General features: G+C 35.4%; 1 protein-coding gene across 1 annotated transcript; it reads left to right on the forward strand.

Moving 5' to 3' along the window:
• Positions 1-543: 543 nt before the first annotated feature.
• Positions 544-6,797, forward strand: LOC109098051 (ras-related protein Rab-38-like). The gene is made up of 3 exons (XM_042765068.1): positions 544-1,187; positions 3,885-4,165; positions 4,649-6,797. Exons 1-3 carry the CDS (start codon positions 977-979, stop codon positions 4,799-4,801), a joined length of 645 nt encoding a protein of 214 aa, XP_042621002.1. The 5' UTR covers positions 544-976; the 3' UTR covers positions 4,802-6,797.
• The last annotated feature ends 10,231 nt before the right edge of the window (positions 6,798-17,028 follow it).

Below are 17,028 nucleotides of genomic sequence, written 5' to 3' on the forward strand. Positions count from 1 at the left end.
CCATTAGCTAAAATAAGTGCTTAATGTTCTTTTGAGAACTTTTGTACATTTTCTAAAAGTCTTTTGCATTTTTTGCTCTTTGCCTTTTCTGATAAGACATTCGTAGAATGTAGATTTCAGCCTTGTGTGTGTGATGTATTTTTCTACTAACTATTTGTGCTGGTTCAATATGACGGTCATAGTGGATTAAGCTTTGTGACAGTGGGACGAATGTAGCTTGCAATATTTCTGTTACTTCGAGGTTTTATTTATGGTGTGGATAAGCCTTTTTTATTTCTCTTCAAAGTGTGTAAAAATAATTGGTTTTACCTGAGTGTTATTAAAGGGGATTTAATCAAAAATGTTTTTTTTATCTTTCTTTTTTTTTTTTTATCATTTAATCATAAATACATTATATATATATATATATATATATATATATATATAATATATATATATATATATAATATATTATATATATTGGTTTTGTTTTGTTTTTTTTGTTTTTTTCAGTGTGAATACATGGATATAATCACAAAATGAGGTCTTTGGAGATGCTGTGTTCCAAGACTGGAGTTTGCGTGGTTGTGTTATTTTCACAGTTTCCATGATTAAGTGTGGAATGCAGTTCCACCCCCTCTTTCTTCTCCTTTTTGTACTTCTCTCCTTCTCTCTTTCTTTATGCTAAAGTACATACACATGATAGACAGACAGACAGACAGACAGACAGACAGACAGACAGACAGACAGACAGACAGACAGATAGATAGATAGATAGATAGATAGATAGATAGATAGATAGATAGATAGATAGATAGATAGATAGATAGTTTTCTGTCATCATGAGTAAACAAACTCTGAATGGCAGGAAATTTAGTGCACATGAGCAAACAGAATTAGTCTGACAGCTGGTCACAAGTTACCCCACGCCCTGGGCGGTGCCAGTTTAAGTTCAATGACAGATGACTAGTTAGTGTGATAAACTCTAAACACACAAATGTCCTCAGTGATGCATAACAATCGGAAAGAGCATTTGTACAAAATCCTTGTCATCGGTGATTTGGGAGTAGGGAAGACCAGCATCATCAAACGGTATGTGCATCAGACGTTCTCCACTAACTACAGAGCGACCATCGGAGTGGATTTTGCGCTCAAAGTTCTCAACTGGGACTCAGAGACGATCCGGCTGCAGCTGTGGGACATCGCAGGTAAGAGAAAGTAGGCTATAGCAGTGTGTCAAAGCCAAGACATATTTGTGTCGGCATGTATTTAAAAATATGCTGAAAAGCAAGATGGCAAAAATTGCTTTGTTTTTAACATAACTTAACTTATGGAATTTAGTCACTAAATATTCATGTAGGCTATAGCCTAAAAACAATCACCACGTTAAACATAGATTCAGCCAAAATGTTACAGTTACTACGAAAGCTGAGAGGTTAGCCACAAGTGTCTAACCACAAACCACACTTAAAACATAAACTGAAAATATTAGTTCAGTGGAAAACACTGTAAAGTTATCTTACCATATAGGTTAAAATATGCCTTAAAAAAAAAAAAAAAAAAAAAAAAAAAAATTATATATATATATGTATGTATATATATATATATATATATATATATATATATATATAGTAATTTCATTGCATTGGTTTTATCATTAAAAGTTTCAATTTTACTACATTATTAATTTACTAAGAAAATCGTTTTTCTTTGTAATATTGTTTAAGACGGCATAATTTATAAGGTTTTATGTAAAATATTATTAACATATTTTTAACATTATTATTGTTATTATAAGTGTAAATCGAGAATTCCCTGATGTGACCGTCCTTGTTAAGATTAACGAAAACTTTTTTTAGTAGTTTAAACAAACAATTAATTATTTTGTTGACATAGATCAGTTTGGAACTTTACAATATAGCCACCAACATGCTTCTAGTTTTTAACGTTGATAAATAAATAAATATCAGGGTAACCACTAACCGTTTTGCTATTTACAAATGGTAAAAAAAAAAAAAAAAAACTGGTTACTATAATTTTTACTATAATAAAATAATGGTTAATTTTCGTAAGGGCTGGCTGTTTTGTAAGGTAAAGATCAGTAATACTTAAGAGAGCAGCTCTATGTCAATATCAAATTAGTACGGTTTAACGTCGCTAAATTTAACATCTCGTTCTGCAAAAAAGAAGCCTTTGCTCGTCCCCGTGTATCGTCCTCCTCACGTGTCAGGCACGCGCGCTAAAGTAAGAAATCGATGAAACTGGGGAAATCTCCTAACAAACCACGGGTAAGTATTTCCAGCACTTACAGTTCTCAGTCCGCAGCTACGGTAAATTTTACAGTAAAACAGCACACAAACAACAAACAACAAAAACAAAAAAAAAAACTAATTACCAATACAGAAGAAAGAAGTAAGTCATTAAACCGCTCAAATTCTAGGTTTGTTCTTCATCATTAATATACTTTCCTTGTTATAACTGGCGTTATGTTAAACTCTCATCCTCTCAAACTCCTCGCGGGCTTCATAAACTCCTCATTTGCTGCTCAGGAAGTCATCTGACATACTGTTTCATGAAGTGAAACATGCAGAGTTCAGTTTCCTTGATAGTGACTAATAGTTTTCTCCAAAAGCACGCCCATTTTGCCAAGTTGTAATAATTTCTGTAATGGGCCTTTCCCACTGCTTCATCAAATGTCAGTCAGTGATGGCAGCAAAAACTCTTATTCAAACCTGAAAATTGCATTTTGTTCATAAACACATTAAGCAATGGCAAGATTCATTTAGACTTGATTGATGATTTACATTTTAATGCATCGTTCAGATTTCGTTGTACAACACTTGTGCAATATCTCAAAAGCTCATATAGATTAACAAAACCGATACAGCATTTCTCGTTTCTTGGTCCATCAAGTGTGTAGCAGGCTGCTGTCAGACGGAGATCAACACACACCTCCTGATTCTAATTTTGAACAAATAATAGAACAAACTGAGAGAAGCAGCTGTCCAAGGGAATGTTGTATAATGCTGGCAGGCCAGATGAGTGGCTGCATTCAGAGTCTGACAAGAGAAGGGCACACAGATGGAATGTGCCATTAGCTGGGAAAATCAGTAGTAACAAGCATATTTGACTGAATAACAACAACAGGAAAGTTTGCAGTGGATACTGGTCAGAACAATTTGTATTCACACTATGCATGCACAAAGAATTGTAAAGAGTCATGTGTTTTTCACCAGTAGATTCATTTTACTAAATGTAATCATGCCAAATTTATCCTGGCACAGGCTTTTTCTTAGAATTTGAGACCATGAGCTGCTACTTAAAATATCTTACTATATATAAGCAATTTATGCATGCAACATATACTAGTGTTCAAAAGTTTGTGGTGTGATTATTTTTTTTTTTTTAAGAAATTAATATTTTAATTCAGTAAGAACACATTAAATTGATCAAAAGTCACTAAAGATTTATGTTACAAAAGTTGTTTTTTTTAAATGCTGTTCATCTGAACTTTCTATTCATCAAAGAATCCTTAAAAAGTAAAACTATTTTCAACACTGATAATAAGACATGTTTCTTTAGCACCAAATCAGCACATAAGAATGATTTCTGAAAGGATCATGTGACAAAATGCAGCTTAGCATCATAGGAGCAGATTCCTTTTTAAAATAAACTAAAATAGAAAACAGTTATTTTAAATTGTTTAATAATAGTTTACAATATTACTGGTTTATTGTATTTTTCACCAAAAAAATGCAGCTTTGGTGAGCATAAGAATCTTCTTTTATTAAAAAAATAAAATATTGCCTACCTCAAACCTTTGAATGGTAGTGGCATTTGGCTTGTTGCGTCATGCTTTTCCCAGTTGTTTTTACCTTTTTTCTCCGTCTCCATCTGCACTGGAGGTCAGGAGCGGTTCGGGAACATGACAAGGGTTTATTACCGGGAGGCCATGGGGGCGTTCATTGTTTTTGATGTTACCAGACCCACCACGTTTGAGGCTGTCTCCAAATGGAAGGAGGATCTGGACTCAAAATTAATACTTTCAAATGGCCAGAGTATAGCCACAGTACTCCTGGCCAATAAGTCCGACCAAAATAGAGACTTTCTGCCTAACAACAGCCTGAAGATGGACCAGTACTGCAAGGAGAATGGATTTGTGGGCTGGTTTGAGACGTCTGCTAAGGTAAAGCATAACATTTTGGTATGATATACAGCAGTCTAACAAATATCTCTTGACAGAACTTGTATTGTCAGAGCCTTTAGTGCTTAATTAAAGCTTCTGATTCAAGGTTATTTATATTTGCATGCTAATTAGACCTGCTACTCACATGCAGAGCAGTTGCTGAGGGAAACGGGATAATGGACCGTTGGAACATTGAGGCCATCTCATTCAGTCCAGTAGAGATGTTACAAAGGGATTTATTTATTTATTTATTTCAGGACCTCTCTCCATTCATCCCTATTGAAGAGTCCAATCAGTCTTAAATTAACCTCCATCTAGTAGGATTTTCATGGGTTTTATTAATTAATTACTGTTCCCATCAGGTTCAATGGTAGATACGATCAAACACAAATCTATTCCTGAATGATCAAACCAAACATCTGAAAATCTGAAACCTGGTCATCTAAAAATGTTCCATGTATGTTCTTTCTCTCTAAATTTTAGGAAAACATTAACATTAATGAAGCTGCAAACTTCCTTGTGAAACACATAATTGCCAGCGAGAATGATATCTTGAAATCAGTGGTTCCAGATACCATCTCTCCTCAGCTCAACTCTGATAAAGAAATGACCTGTTCTGCATGTTTCAAACCCTGAGAGAAGGTGGCATTAATCTATGGCAGCAGTATTGGTTGTCCTTGGACTGAAGATGATGTAGATCTTCACAGCCTCATCCCTCCAATTCCAGCACTATGGCCAACCATCGATAAGCCGCATCCACCACAGAGAGCTGTCCGTTAGTTACAGCATTAAACTACAGACACTTTGAGCTTGGACACAAAGTAAATGTATTTATGTTTGAAGCTGCACTTTATTTCTGGTCTTTTTGTGTTGTTTATGTCTAACAAAAACCTGGGGAGTTCTGGACTGGCATGCTTGACTGAACAAGGTGAGAGATTATAGAACTACTTTCTGTCAGACACACAGACAGATTGCTGATTATGCTTTCAGAAACAGGAAAGTTTTATCAGTATATATACACCATAATATAGTTATTTCTGGTTCTGGTGGACTGAGTTTTAATAACCCCAGTGTTAAATGAAAAATAACATTATACTTTTTTTTTACTGTCTTTAATGTGCAACACCTCTGTTAAGACATTTTCAGAAGTGATTTGCATCTGCATTTCAGCTATATTCCTAATCTAAAATCACTAAGAATGTTAAAGATGCCATAAAGTTGCTTTAAGAGCAGGTTTTGTCTGCTTTGGCATTTTTACTTTTGAAACAGGTTTGGGTTACGCATTTTTACTTTTGAAACAAGAGGTTACGCTTTAGTTCAGGGGTCTCCAAGCCTGCTCCTGGAGAGCTACCATCTTGCAGATTTCAGCTCCAGTAAGGTTGGAACTTAAAGCCAGAGTCACACTGCACAATTTTAGCAATCTTATAAGATCATTGCAAATCACACTTTGCGACATGGATCTGATAAACTTGGGTATGACATGATGATGACACCTATTGACTCATAGGCTACGACGCATGTTACTATAAAGAAACGTCATTAGCATGCGCTCGTGGTAGACAAAAAGAGCATGATGAATCACAGTTTGCCACTTTTAACGTGTGCTGAAAAAAGTGGAAGAGGTTACAGAGGAAGGGAAAAGAGCTTGAAGTAAGCAGTTTTATGCCGTGTCTTGTTGATTTCATGTTGCATTTTTATTGGCTGGTAAGTAAACATGGGTCGAAGCGGCAAACACACTATGCAATGATCATGCTGAATTTCTGACACTGTCAGAAAATGATCATAGGCTATCTTTGGTCGCAAGAATGTGACAATGGCCGTCTTTGAACCTCTCTCACTGTACGACATGGGGCCACCGTTTAGGAGCCATGATCACAGAAATCGCCACGCTTGTTTCACGATGCCAATCTTTTGTCTGGGACAGCCATACAGTGTGTAGAAGGCTTGAAGTCTGTTGGACAGTAGCTCTCCAGGATCAGGGTTGGAGATTCATCACATTAACAAACCAGGATTTGCTACTTGCTAATTGGTAGCAGATAGTAATAGTGGGTGGGACATTCTCACTCTAGAGAGCATTCGATTGGCCAAAAATCTGTGTAGTTCAGGATGACTCATCAGTATGTTGCTTGGTTTTCTCATAAGAGAGTTCGTTTTTAAAAGCTGAAAGTGAATTTTATGAAAGCTTCCATGAAATGAAGAATTCACAAATTTTCTAAATGTATCTTATTATGAATGATTCATCCATGCATATGTTTCATTTAAAAATTCAGCATGCCTTCATCTAATTAACAACCATTGGATTGGATTTAACCTCTAGGATTAAAACCAGTTATGATATTCTGTGGTATGCATATGTTACCATACTGACGGTGTTAAAGCACTGTCGTGTTATGAACATGCATTGTGTAATAACACGTATAAAGTATTTATAATCAAGTTAAGCATCTCTTTTAATTATTTGCACAAAATAGTCTCCTTGAACATCCTGGTCCTTCTTATCTTCTGCCATCCTTCCATTTCATCCCTTTTTTCACTCCAATTCCACTCACTGCATCTCACATCTCCTTTGCAGTGATTCACTGTATGATTCATTGACATTATATAAATCTCCCATGATTCCCTACATCACCAAGTGCTTTATTCAAATCCTTTAATGTGTATATTGATCTACTGTCTTTCTATATCCATCTACACCTGCTGCAAACACCACATTTTTATTATCAGATATTATTTGTCTATGTGGGAGGTTTTGTATTATTAGGGCTTGTATTGTATCGTTAAATATGTTTTCGTGAGCTATTTATTTGAGATGTTGAAATATGAAAGTCTGTTTTTTTTTTGTAAGGTTTTACAATATAAATGTAACAAAGAAACATTTTAATGCTTAATATTCAATTTAAAAAAGTAGGATTTATAATATAATTCCGTGAGCTACGGCTGAGAACGCTGAGTTTATGGCACTTAGAAAAAATTTCTAGCATTAATTCGGATCATGGCTTGTCTTGAAAAATGAAGACGACAGCCACGATTTTGCTATCTGAGACAAATTTAGCAAATCCTAAAAGATTCCTCCGATCCTAGACTAAAATCTGTAGACTTTGATCATTAGTTTGACATGTGCACCGACAGCTAGCCGATTAATGACCGTTGCAATCAAATTTTACCTCAGACGAAATTCTGGCAGTGTCAAAAGATTTGGTGCACAATCCTGCACAATCCTGGACTTCTCATACAAAGAATGTCAAATTTTATTCATTGAACGTTTATGAGTTGATAATGTAAAACTCCGAAGTTTTCTTATGTGTGATTTTCTGTGATCGTGGCTCCTAAACGGTGGTCCTATGTTGTACTGTAAGAGAGAGGTTCAAAGACGGCCATTGTCCCATTCTTGTGACCAAAGATATCCTACGGTCATTTTCTGACAGTGTCAGAAATTCAGAATGATCATCACAGTGTGTGTTTGCTGCTACGACCCATGTTTATTGACCAGCCAATAAAAAAGCAACATGAAATGGCATGTTGATCAACGTGACATGATGCCAAAACTTAAAACTGCTTAAGTTTTCAGCACACATAAAAAATACAACTGCCAAACTGTGATTCATTATGCTCTTTTTGTTTACCACTAGTGCATGCTTAATCCGTTTTAATATTCAATAGTAACTTAGTAGTTTCATCCTCATACAGTTTACATGGCCTACATGTCGTACCCAAATTTATCAGATCCATGTTGCACAGTGTGATTTGTAATGCTCTCATAAGATTGCTAAAATCATGCAGTGTGTAGAAGGCTTAGGGGGCATTGGGGGTTGCTATGGTGGGGACGTTGAGTCATTGCATCAGTAGGTGGCAAAAATGAGTGTCCCTTTGTGTTATGAACACATAATGAGTCACTGAAAGTCTTACTGATTAAATAACATAACTGTAATTGCATATGACAATTAAGACATTTAGTGCGACTGCGAATCTCATTCAGACTCATAAACACCGACTCGTTTAGTGAAGTGGGAGTATTTGTTCAGTAAGTCAATCAGTGTGTATTTATAATAATCATGTTAAAATTTTCTATGATTTATGAATTTGATTATCTACCTTTCAGTTTTGTTGCGAGTGTAGACAAGTGAGAGCCCACCCACACGCGCTTCTGATTGGCTGTCATTTTTGAATGAATCTGTCTAGTCGCGTTGCTGTCACAGGAATCTTATGGCGCTGCGTCCCCTTTCACAAATCTATCTAAATTTAGTTGATCAAGTTTAAATAGGTCTTATAGATGACACAATTTTATGTTGGACTCATTAAATATAAATACGTATTACTCCTAATTAGATATGTTTAAGTAAATTAAACACTATCTATGAAGGGCCCGAATAAAAAAAGAAATCATTTGCATAGAACTCCTTTTAAGGTGATTCTCCTAAGGAAATAATTTTGTTCTAAATAGGCAATGTAATAATGATGACATAGTTTAAGTCATGAAACATGACATTTTAGGTCCATTCAAAACATTTAGCCTTCCAAAAATAGTTCTTCATTTTCAACAGTGATTTCAACAGCTGAATATAAACAAGCTCAAATAACAATAAACAATAACATAGTTCAAAATGCACACATAAGCCTCGTTATAACACCCAGATACCAACGAATGAAGAGGCTAGCGAATGAAAAAAAATGTGGGGGAGAGAAAACGAGTGAATGTGACGGAGGGAGTGAGGGTGATACTCCTCTCTAACTGTGACAGATACCAGCTGCATCAGTAGCAGCAGATTCCTCCTCAGTGCTTTATCAACAACAGTCTAATTAAACTGCTGAATTAATTTGCTGAAACATCCTCATACCTTTGTCGATTTCTGCAACTCGTAGATACGCAAAGATAAAGATGAAAGCAGAAAATTGGAAGGGTGAAATAGATGGCTGGCCGGATTTTGCACATCATGCGCAGGATGTTTTTAGATCAAACAAGATGCTTAATGACATAATTGGCATTCAGGTGATGCTATTGAAATAGAATAGAAGAGCTTTAAATGTGGCATTTATGGGGGAGTGGACATTAGCATGGCTACCTATGTTTATTAAAAGCTCTATGCGCTTCTCTTGAGCTCTCTGAACACTTCACATTAGCTTTGCCGGAGAGAGCATCCCACACACAGACACCCACACAGCCTGACACACAGCCACTGATTCTCTCTCATATAGAGCAGCATTCACTCACTCACACACTCACACATCCAAACAGTTAGATGGAGATGAGCACACATAAACATCCTCCCACACATACTTTGCATTGTTCAGACTTAGAGATAGAAATCGCTCTTGCTTTCTCGTTACTTTTCTGTGGCAGAACCGTTTACAGGACATGATGTACTCAAAGGCACTTTTAGGATTGTGATGGTACTGCCATGATACATCCAAAAAATAATGCACTGCTATGGATCGTCCTAAAAAATGGTATTTTGTGTCCTTAAAAACAAACACATGATACCATGACTAGTGTTTTCGTTTTTTTGGTTCGTCTCAGTTCCCTGCATTCATGTTGCGCTTCCGCCTGAAAATAAGATTTTGATGTGCTTATATTACATAAGGAACAGTTTAGATTAAAGCAGATTACTGGATATCAGATCAGACTAAACATCAAGCAAGATTTTCCAAAAAGAGAATCAAGATTTAAAATGCCGAAGTAAGTTTTTTGGTGATACATATATATATATATCTATATATATATAGATATATATATATATATATATATATATATATATATATATATATAATATATTATATATATTATATATTATATACTGTAGAGATATATTGCATATAAAAAGAAAATACAGTCATGCTCAGTACAGTTCCTAAAATGTCTTTCACAATTTATATCTGAAATGCCATCCATCTGGTAGTCAGTAGTGCAATTCAAACCCTGTAGACTCACAGAGTGAGAGGAAAATGTTGACAGAGAGATAAAGAGAGATAAAAGATTAAAACTAACAGAAAGAGAACACATATCCAACTGTAGTTCATCTCTTGTCCTGATCTTATCAGTCAGTGTCGCATGCACCAAATCTGAGAAAATAGACTGTTTTACAGGAGGTTTCATGGACAGAGACACCTTGTGAGTGAGAAACTGTAGAAAGATATCAATCAGATGTGCTTAGAATAGCATTTCATCACAATACTTTTGCATTATGTACTAAATTTTCTATATGCATGCAAAACTTGGATGACCTTGTACATTTGCTAAAATCTGAATATTGCAGGGAATACTAAAACCCACAAAGCAAAAATGAACCAATATCAGTATCAGTTTTACCATCAACATCTTGATTTATTGTTTGATCATACTGCCAAAAAATACATTTTTATACAAAACTGGATTAAAAATACAAAACAACAATATAATGCTTATAATATCTTGACACTTACTGAATTTAACACTTTTAAATTCATGTGACAGCAATGCAAAGTACAATTTGATAATTTTATCACAACACAAACTATTTTTGCAAACTGAGAGCTGTGTGGGTTTAGTGTTCAAGAAGAACCCAGATATTGTTGATTATGATGCACATTCCCTTCTTTTCTCAGACTGTTTCTCATGTCTGTAGCCACAAGAGTTTATCACTTTGACTGGTATTAGAAGGAAAAACATTGACCTAGTTAGTGGGTGGATGTGAACAGGGCTTTAAAATGCTATTTTAAAGAGGTTCATTCATTCAGCTAGTTGGACTACCAATATAAATCCATTATCAGGGTCATTAACAGCTTTTTGTCATATCTAACATTATAAAAGTATTTTATTCTATATATAAAAAAATAATATAAATATTATATTTTAAAATTCATTGGTACTAGCATGTTGCTTCTGATGTCACGTCCCTTTAAATTATAATTAATTTCTGGTGGTCTATACTAAGATTATTTTATTTTGAGATGATTTCTAAGCAATCTTTTCTAAGGCTAGTGATTTTTCACCTTGAAAATAAATATATATATATATATTGTGTAGACTTACAATGAAGCGGGAACTGAGCCATATCGAGACCAGAATATCATCTTTTACTTGACTCAATAAGTAAGCACCTAGCAAGAACCCTAGCAACCAAACAGAACAACCTAGAAACCACTTTGCAGCCCTAGCATCCACCAAGAACCACTCAGAACACCCTAGCAACTGCATTGCAACCCTAGCATTCATAGACAACACATTAGCAACCACATAGCGACCATAGCACCAAGACCACATTTGCAACTGTATAACAACCCTAGCATCTGCCCACAACACCCTTACACTGAAACCCTAGAAATTGCATAGCAACCCTAGTAACCACTCAGAACACCCTAGGCAACTGCACAGCAACCCTAGAATCCACCCAATACATCCTAGCAACCTAATAGTGACTGTACTATTTACTCAGAACACCCTAGCAACCCCATAACGACCATAGCACTGACTCAAAACACTCTAGCAACCACATAACAACCCTAGAAACCACTCAGAACACCCTAGCAACCACGCAAACACCCTAGAAACTGTATAGAAACCACACAAAACACTCTGGCAATTGCATGGCAACCCTGATATCCATCCAGAAGACCATGGCAACCACTCAGAACACCTTAGTAACTGCATAGTGACCATGAATCCACCCAGAACATCCTAGCAACCTAAGAGCAACCTTAGAAACTATTGCAACCACCCACAGACCATCATGGAACGGAGTTGGACCAGAAATCTATAAATCTAGTTGAACAATCTGCAAATGTGTTAATGCGTCAATCTTCTCATAAGTTTGGCGAGTCACTCCTATTGCTTAAATAAACGTAGTTTAATTTTCTGTTTAAAGATGAGGAGGAAATGGATGGACTCATGATGCAGGTGTGTTACTGGATCAACTCTCAGGAAACATTGAACACATTTCCTGTCTGCTGTCTGATGTGACAGGCATTTGACAGCCTTCTAAATGTATGTCAGTCAAAACACGCTGCTAACACTTAAAGTGCCACGCTGGAGGATGTGTGCTGACATCAGTCAAGCGCTCAGAGCACAGGACTAGATTGAAGGCCGAATTCTTCATTGCTCAAGTGTGTGACATGCTTCTGTTTTCCTGAATGAGATCTAACAACATTAGGTAAGCCATTCAAAATATACTTCAAGGACTAAAAATCCTTTGTTAGTTCAGAAAAAAAAGACAGATTTGGTTTCAAAATGAGGCATTCATATTGTCGAGCTTCATGTTTTGCATCTCATTGATCATTTTCAGGTTACAAAGTTGCAGGGATCTCTATTGTGTGCCATTTTTTTTTTCAAACGACAGGTCTGTCATTTCCTTTAGGTAAGACTAGCACACCTCCTTCCATCAGTAAGTGGGACATTTGAAATAGACCCTGGAGTGAACTCTCAGTGGACTAGAGTGAATCAAGAGCAGCCAGAGCTCAGAATATAGATTCATGTTAAATGAAGTACAGACTGTACAGTATGCATGCACACCACGACAGAGCTCAGAGAGCACATCAGTCCAATACAGGCTGCCTGTTGAGAATTACAGCAGCTCTGAGGCCAGTTTGCTCTGCAGTTACTAGATTAAGCGTAGAATATCTGTTAAAAATAATAATGAGAAAAAAAAAATATTAAAAAAATCAACTTGCTATATAAACTGCAACCTGACAGAATATAGACCTGGTGGCATTGTTGTTTTTATTAACTATTACAAATAACAAAAAAATTACAAATTATATTACAAATAACAAATAGATTTTACAAATTATTACATAATTATTACATATTAATTATTACATAATTTTCATTAATATAATATAATATAATATAATATAATATAATATAATATAATATAATATAATATAATATAATATAATATAATATAATAAAAAGTGTAAAAACTTAAATGAAAATTGGCAACTAATTGAAATAATGAATAACTGTTACTAAACATACTAAAACTGAAATATGAATTAAAGCTTAATATAAACATTACAAAAATACAAACAAAATTTAAACAAAATAAAATCACTATAAAAACTGAAAAAAATAAAAAAATAAAAGCCAGTTCAAAATATTAATAAATACTATACCATTAATAAAACTAAAATAACACTGTCTGGAAATTCTAAACAAAACAAAATGAAATAAATATATTGATTGTATTTGTTTTTATTTTATTGTTCATTTTATATATAATAATATTTACATTTTTGACCAAAAATGAAGCCACATCAACAAATATCCCATCGATTTGCACAGGCTAGGATAGCTTTTGTTTTGTTTTTACATAATGCATGGTTAATAAAAGGTCTATATTTGTGGACCCATATAAATTAATGTAATATTTGATTGTAAGGATATTTTTTTTGTTACATTTTGTGTGGTAAACAATTTTTGTACTTTAGTTGCCACCATTTAATGTCCAGTGTAAAATCCGGGTCCTGAAGAAAAACCAGCCTAGAGCCCATGATTGTGACAGAGACGGTGAGACTACAGTCAGACCCAAGTGACCAAGAAAAGACCAGCTTTTTCCACAAAACACAAGGGCAGTGTCATGGCCAGAGATAATCCTCTATATTGGCTGCTCTAGTGACTCACTGGCTCCAATAAGCTCATTCCTGTCTGTCTTGGCCTCTTTATCCACTCCATGGCTCCAGACAAAGTCAGTGGGGGTGACATTCTGTCCTAGATTTTATGGTTATGTTGCAGGTTTATGGGGTCCATACAGCGGTAATGTGTAATGTTTAACTCTGTTTAGGTCGCTGAGGGATCAAAAGACAACTAAAATTTCTTGACTCAGAGTGCATCCAAACGATTATGAGAGAAACAAGAACTGTCTTCAGGTTAGGTTTTTAGTGGATTCTGCATATAGAGCAGAGGTGTAGTAATCAGCTCTTTCCTGTAATTAGACAGAACATTAGACAGAATGAGAGAGGACATCATGTGTCCCGTTCTGTTCTGTTTGGCACTCTTGGGCCTTGCCCTCCAGACATGTCTAATAGGAAAAGAGTGTAATTAAAAGAGAGAAAGAATGAATTTGGAAGTCTCTGAGATGAACGAGCAATGGAGGGGTGATTGAATATTTAGTAGTGATAAGGTGAGCAGTGATTGACAATATTTTTCTCATAAAGTGAAAAGGTTTACAGTTTACAGTCTCATTAGAGATACTAAAGCTAAAAGCTAAAAGTGAAAAGTTTTAAACTGGAAAATGGTAAAAAAAAAAAAAAGATCAGATATAAACTCAAGATTATGAGCTACAGTATCCCAACCCAATTAATAAAATAAATTTTAAAAAAAAAATGATAATTAAGCTTTTTTTATTCCATGGCAGAAGCAGGAAAACAGAATTGGGAAATGTACACACATGCTGTATTTCTGAACAAATATTTGAAGTGAACAAATTGCTCACTCACTTCATTTTTTAAGTGTGTGACTGATTTCTTGCCTTCAGTTACTGACTGTAGCAAGAGCCAATAACATTCAAGTACAGGTTTTGAAGCAACATTTCATTGGTTGAACTTACTTGAACAAATACATCCTCTTTACTAAACAACTATACACATATACATATATATATATATATATATATCTATATATATATATATATATATATATATATATATATATATACACATATATATATATATATATATATATATATATATATATATATATATACACATATATATATATATATATATACACACACATATTAATGTCCAAAGACTTCTAGGGGCCACTGTATAATAACATTGGCTCTCCTCCGTGAGTGATAAAATCAAATAAGCTGCAATGCAAAATGTTCCATTACTTTTTAAAAAACAGACTTTAGATGAGCAAGGGATTATGAGTTAATGAATGTGGTGAGTAGTATTAATCTTCTCAACAGTCTGCCTGGAGTATTTCTCACTCGATACCTGCCAGACTCATTAACATCTAGGGTCTCATATAATAAATGTGTTAAAATAGGCTTAAGTAGATTAGATTTTATTATAGATTTTGTGTGGCGGTCCATATATTAAAATCCCTGCAGGTCAGCCAGACCATTCAGTACGGATTTCTGCGACAGTAATAGCTGGTGAAATATTTTCAAGCCAAATCAATCCCAAGTCTAGCGACGACTTCGCCGACATCAATACAGTAAACAGACATAACGGCATCACTTTGATCAGAGAGTTTGTGTGGCCTCATTCTGCCATGGATCCTGACAACCTGGAGGCAGAGGCAAGAAAGGACATGCCATGATTAGGTGTGCATCTGAGGCTAACCACACACACATACACTCTCGCCGGTTTCTAACAAACATGACAGCTTGACATTGCACCTGGGTTCGATTCGTCTGGATCAGGTCCCAGACAAGTGTGAAGAAGAGAGACAACACAGGAACTGAGACAAAGAGAGTTTGCAGCACTCCTATAGTAACCTTGTAAGGTGAAACATTGCAGCTTCTGCACATTCTGAGTAATGCTCAGCTGCTGCATGTACAGTATGATTTTCAATAAATACACGCTCTCATCCTCGGAGGTACTTCACACTGTTTGATGAGATTCAGTTTCCATGGAGACAGCTGAAAATGATTGATTGGCCAGCACCTGAAAAGTGCTCACCGAAACTTCTAGATCAACCGGTTATTTTTAAAAGGCCCTGTGGGATATCTCAGCAGGAAGGATGTGGATCAAGAGAAAGTTTGCTACGTCTACCACGTGATATAAGCTGAAGGTCATTGTAAAAATACTGGCACAATTAAAGACGGTTTTCCCATTAGATGAAATTAGACCACAAAAGACATTTAGGGGATGAGTCCTCAATAATTAGAAATGGGCAAATTGTGCTTATTATATTTGATATTTTGCTCGGTTTGTTGTTTACAACGTTTTTAAAAGTTAAATGTTTAGGCTGCTCTGTCTCAGAGGTCTAACAGCACTCATCAATGTCAGAATGACTGGGAAGGCCAATCAAATCAAAGATGTCGGGCTTTAGTTTTATTTATATATTGACATATTATTTACAAATAGTCCAATTGATTACAATATATATAGGCTATAATTTTCTTTCTTTTTCTGTATTCCCTTAATTAAATGTTTTATTTTAATTAATTTATTTAACTTAAAACAACAACAACAAGCGGATATCTGGATATCTGTCGTTCAGATGAAGTCTGTCCTCACCAGCTGTTTCTGCGGTTAAAAAACAAAGTAATAATCATCACGAGTTATCAGATATCAAATTAATATTTCTCCTTGGAGATGCGGCAAGGGCAGTCTTAAAGGGATCTCACATTTAATTCTACTCCTTTTCCATCATCAGCTAGAGCTTTTCCAACGGAGCTAGAAATGGAATTCATTTCTCATAGAATGTCATCTCAGCTGATGACGTCTGCAGTGTCAAGGTCATTGGTTCGACTCCAAAACACATACTGAAAAAAAAAACATGCTCTCTGAATGCACTGTAAGTTTGAAAGTCTGGCAAACGAATAAATGTACTTTGGCGCGGTCAAGTATCTTTTTTGGGGCGGCTCTGAGATATCACTTCTCTGCCAGTTTGAATGAATCATTGTTCACTCCCTTGTACGCAGATCCTCTCGAGTCTATATCTCTCCGAGGGACGGAGACTGGACAGAGAGGTGAAGTCTGAGAAACATTTCTCACACAAAGACTCTAAGTAGACGAAGACAATGAGAAAGTGAGAGGACAAGACAAAGTTTGTGCTGCGTCAGGATCATGTGAACTGAATACGAAGGGCAACAATAAGAAAAGCCTCTCCTCGGTGGACAGTTACAGAATATTGTCCTCTAAGTCCATACATTAAGATACGATTAAAATATACGTTTTAAAATGTCTGTATTTTTGGATGCATATAAACAAAGATT

Source organism: Cyprinus carpio, chromosome A10 (assembly GCF_018340385.1).
Source record: "Cyprinus carpio isolate SPL01 chromosome A10, ASM1834038v1, whole genome shotgun sequence".
NCBI classification, from domain to species: domain Eukaryota; kingdom Metazoa; phylum Chordata; class Actinopteri; order Cypriniformes; family Cyprinidae; genus Cyprinus; species Cyprinus carpio.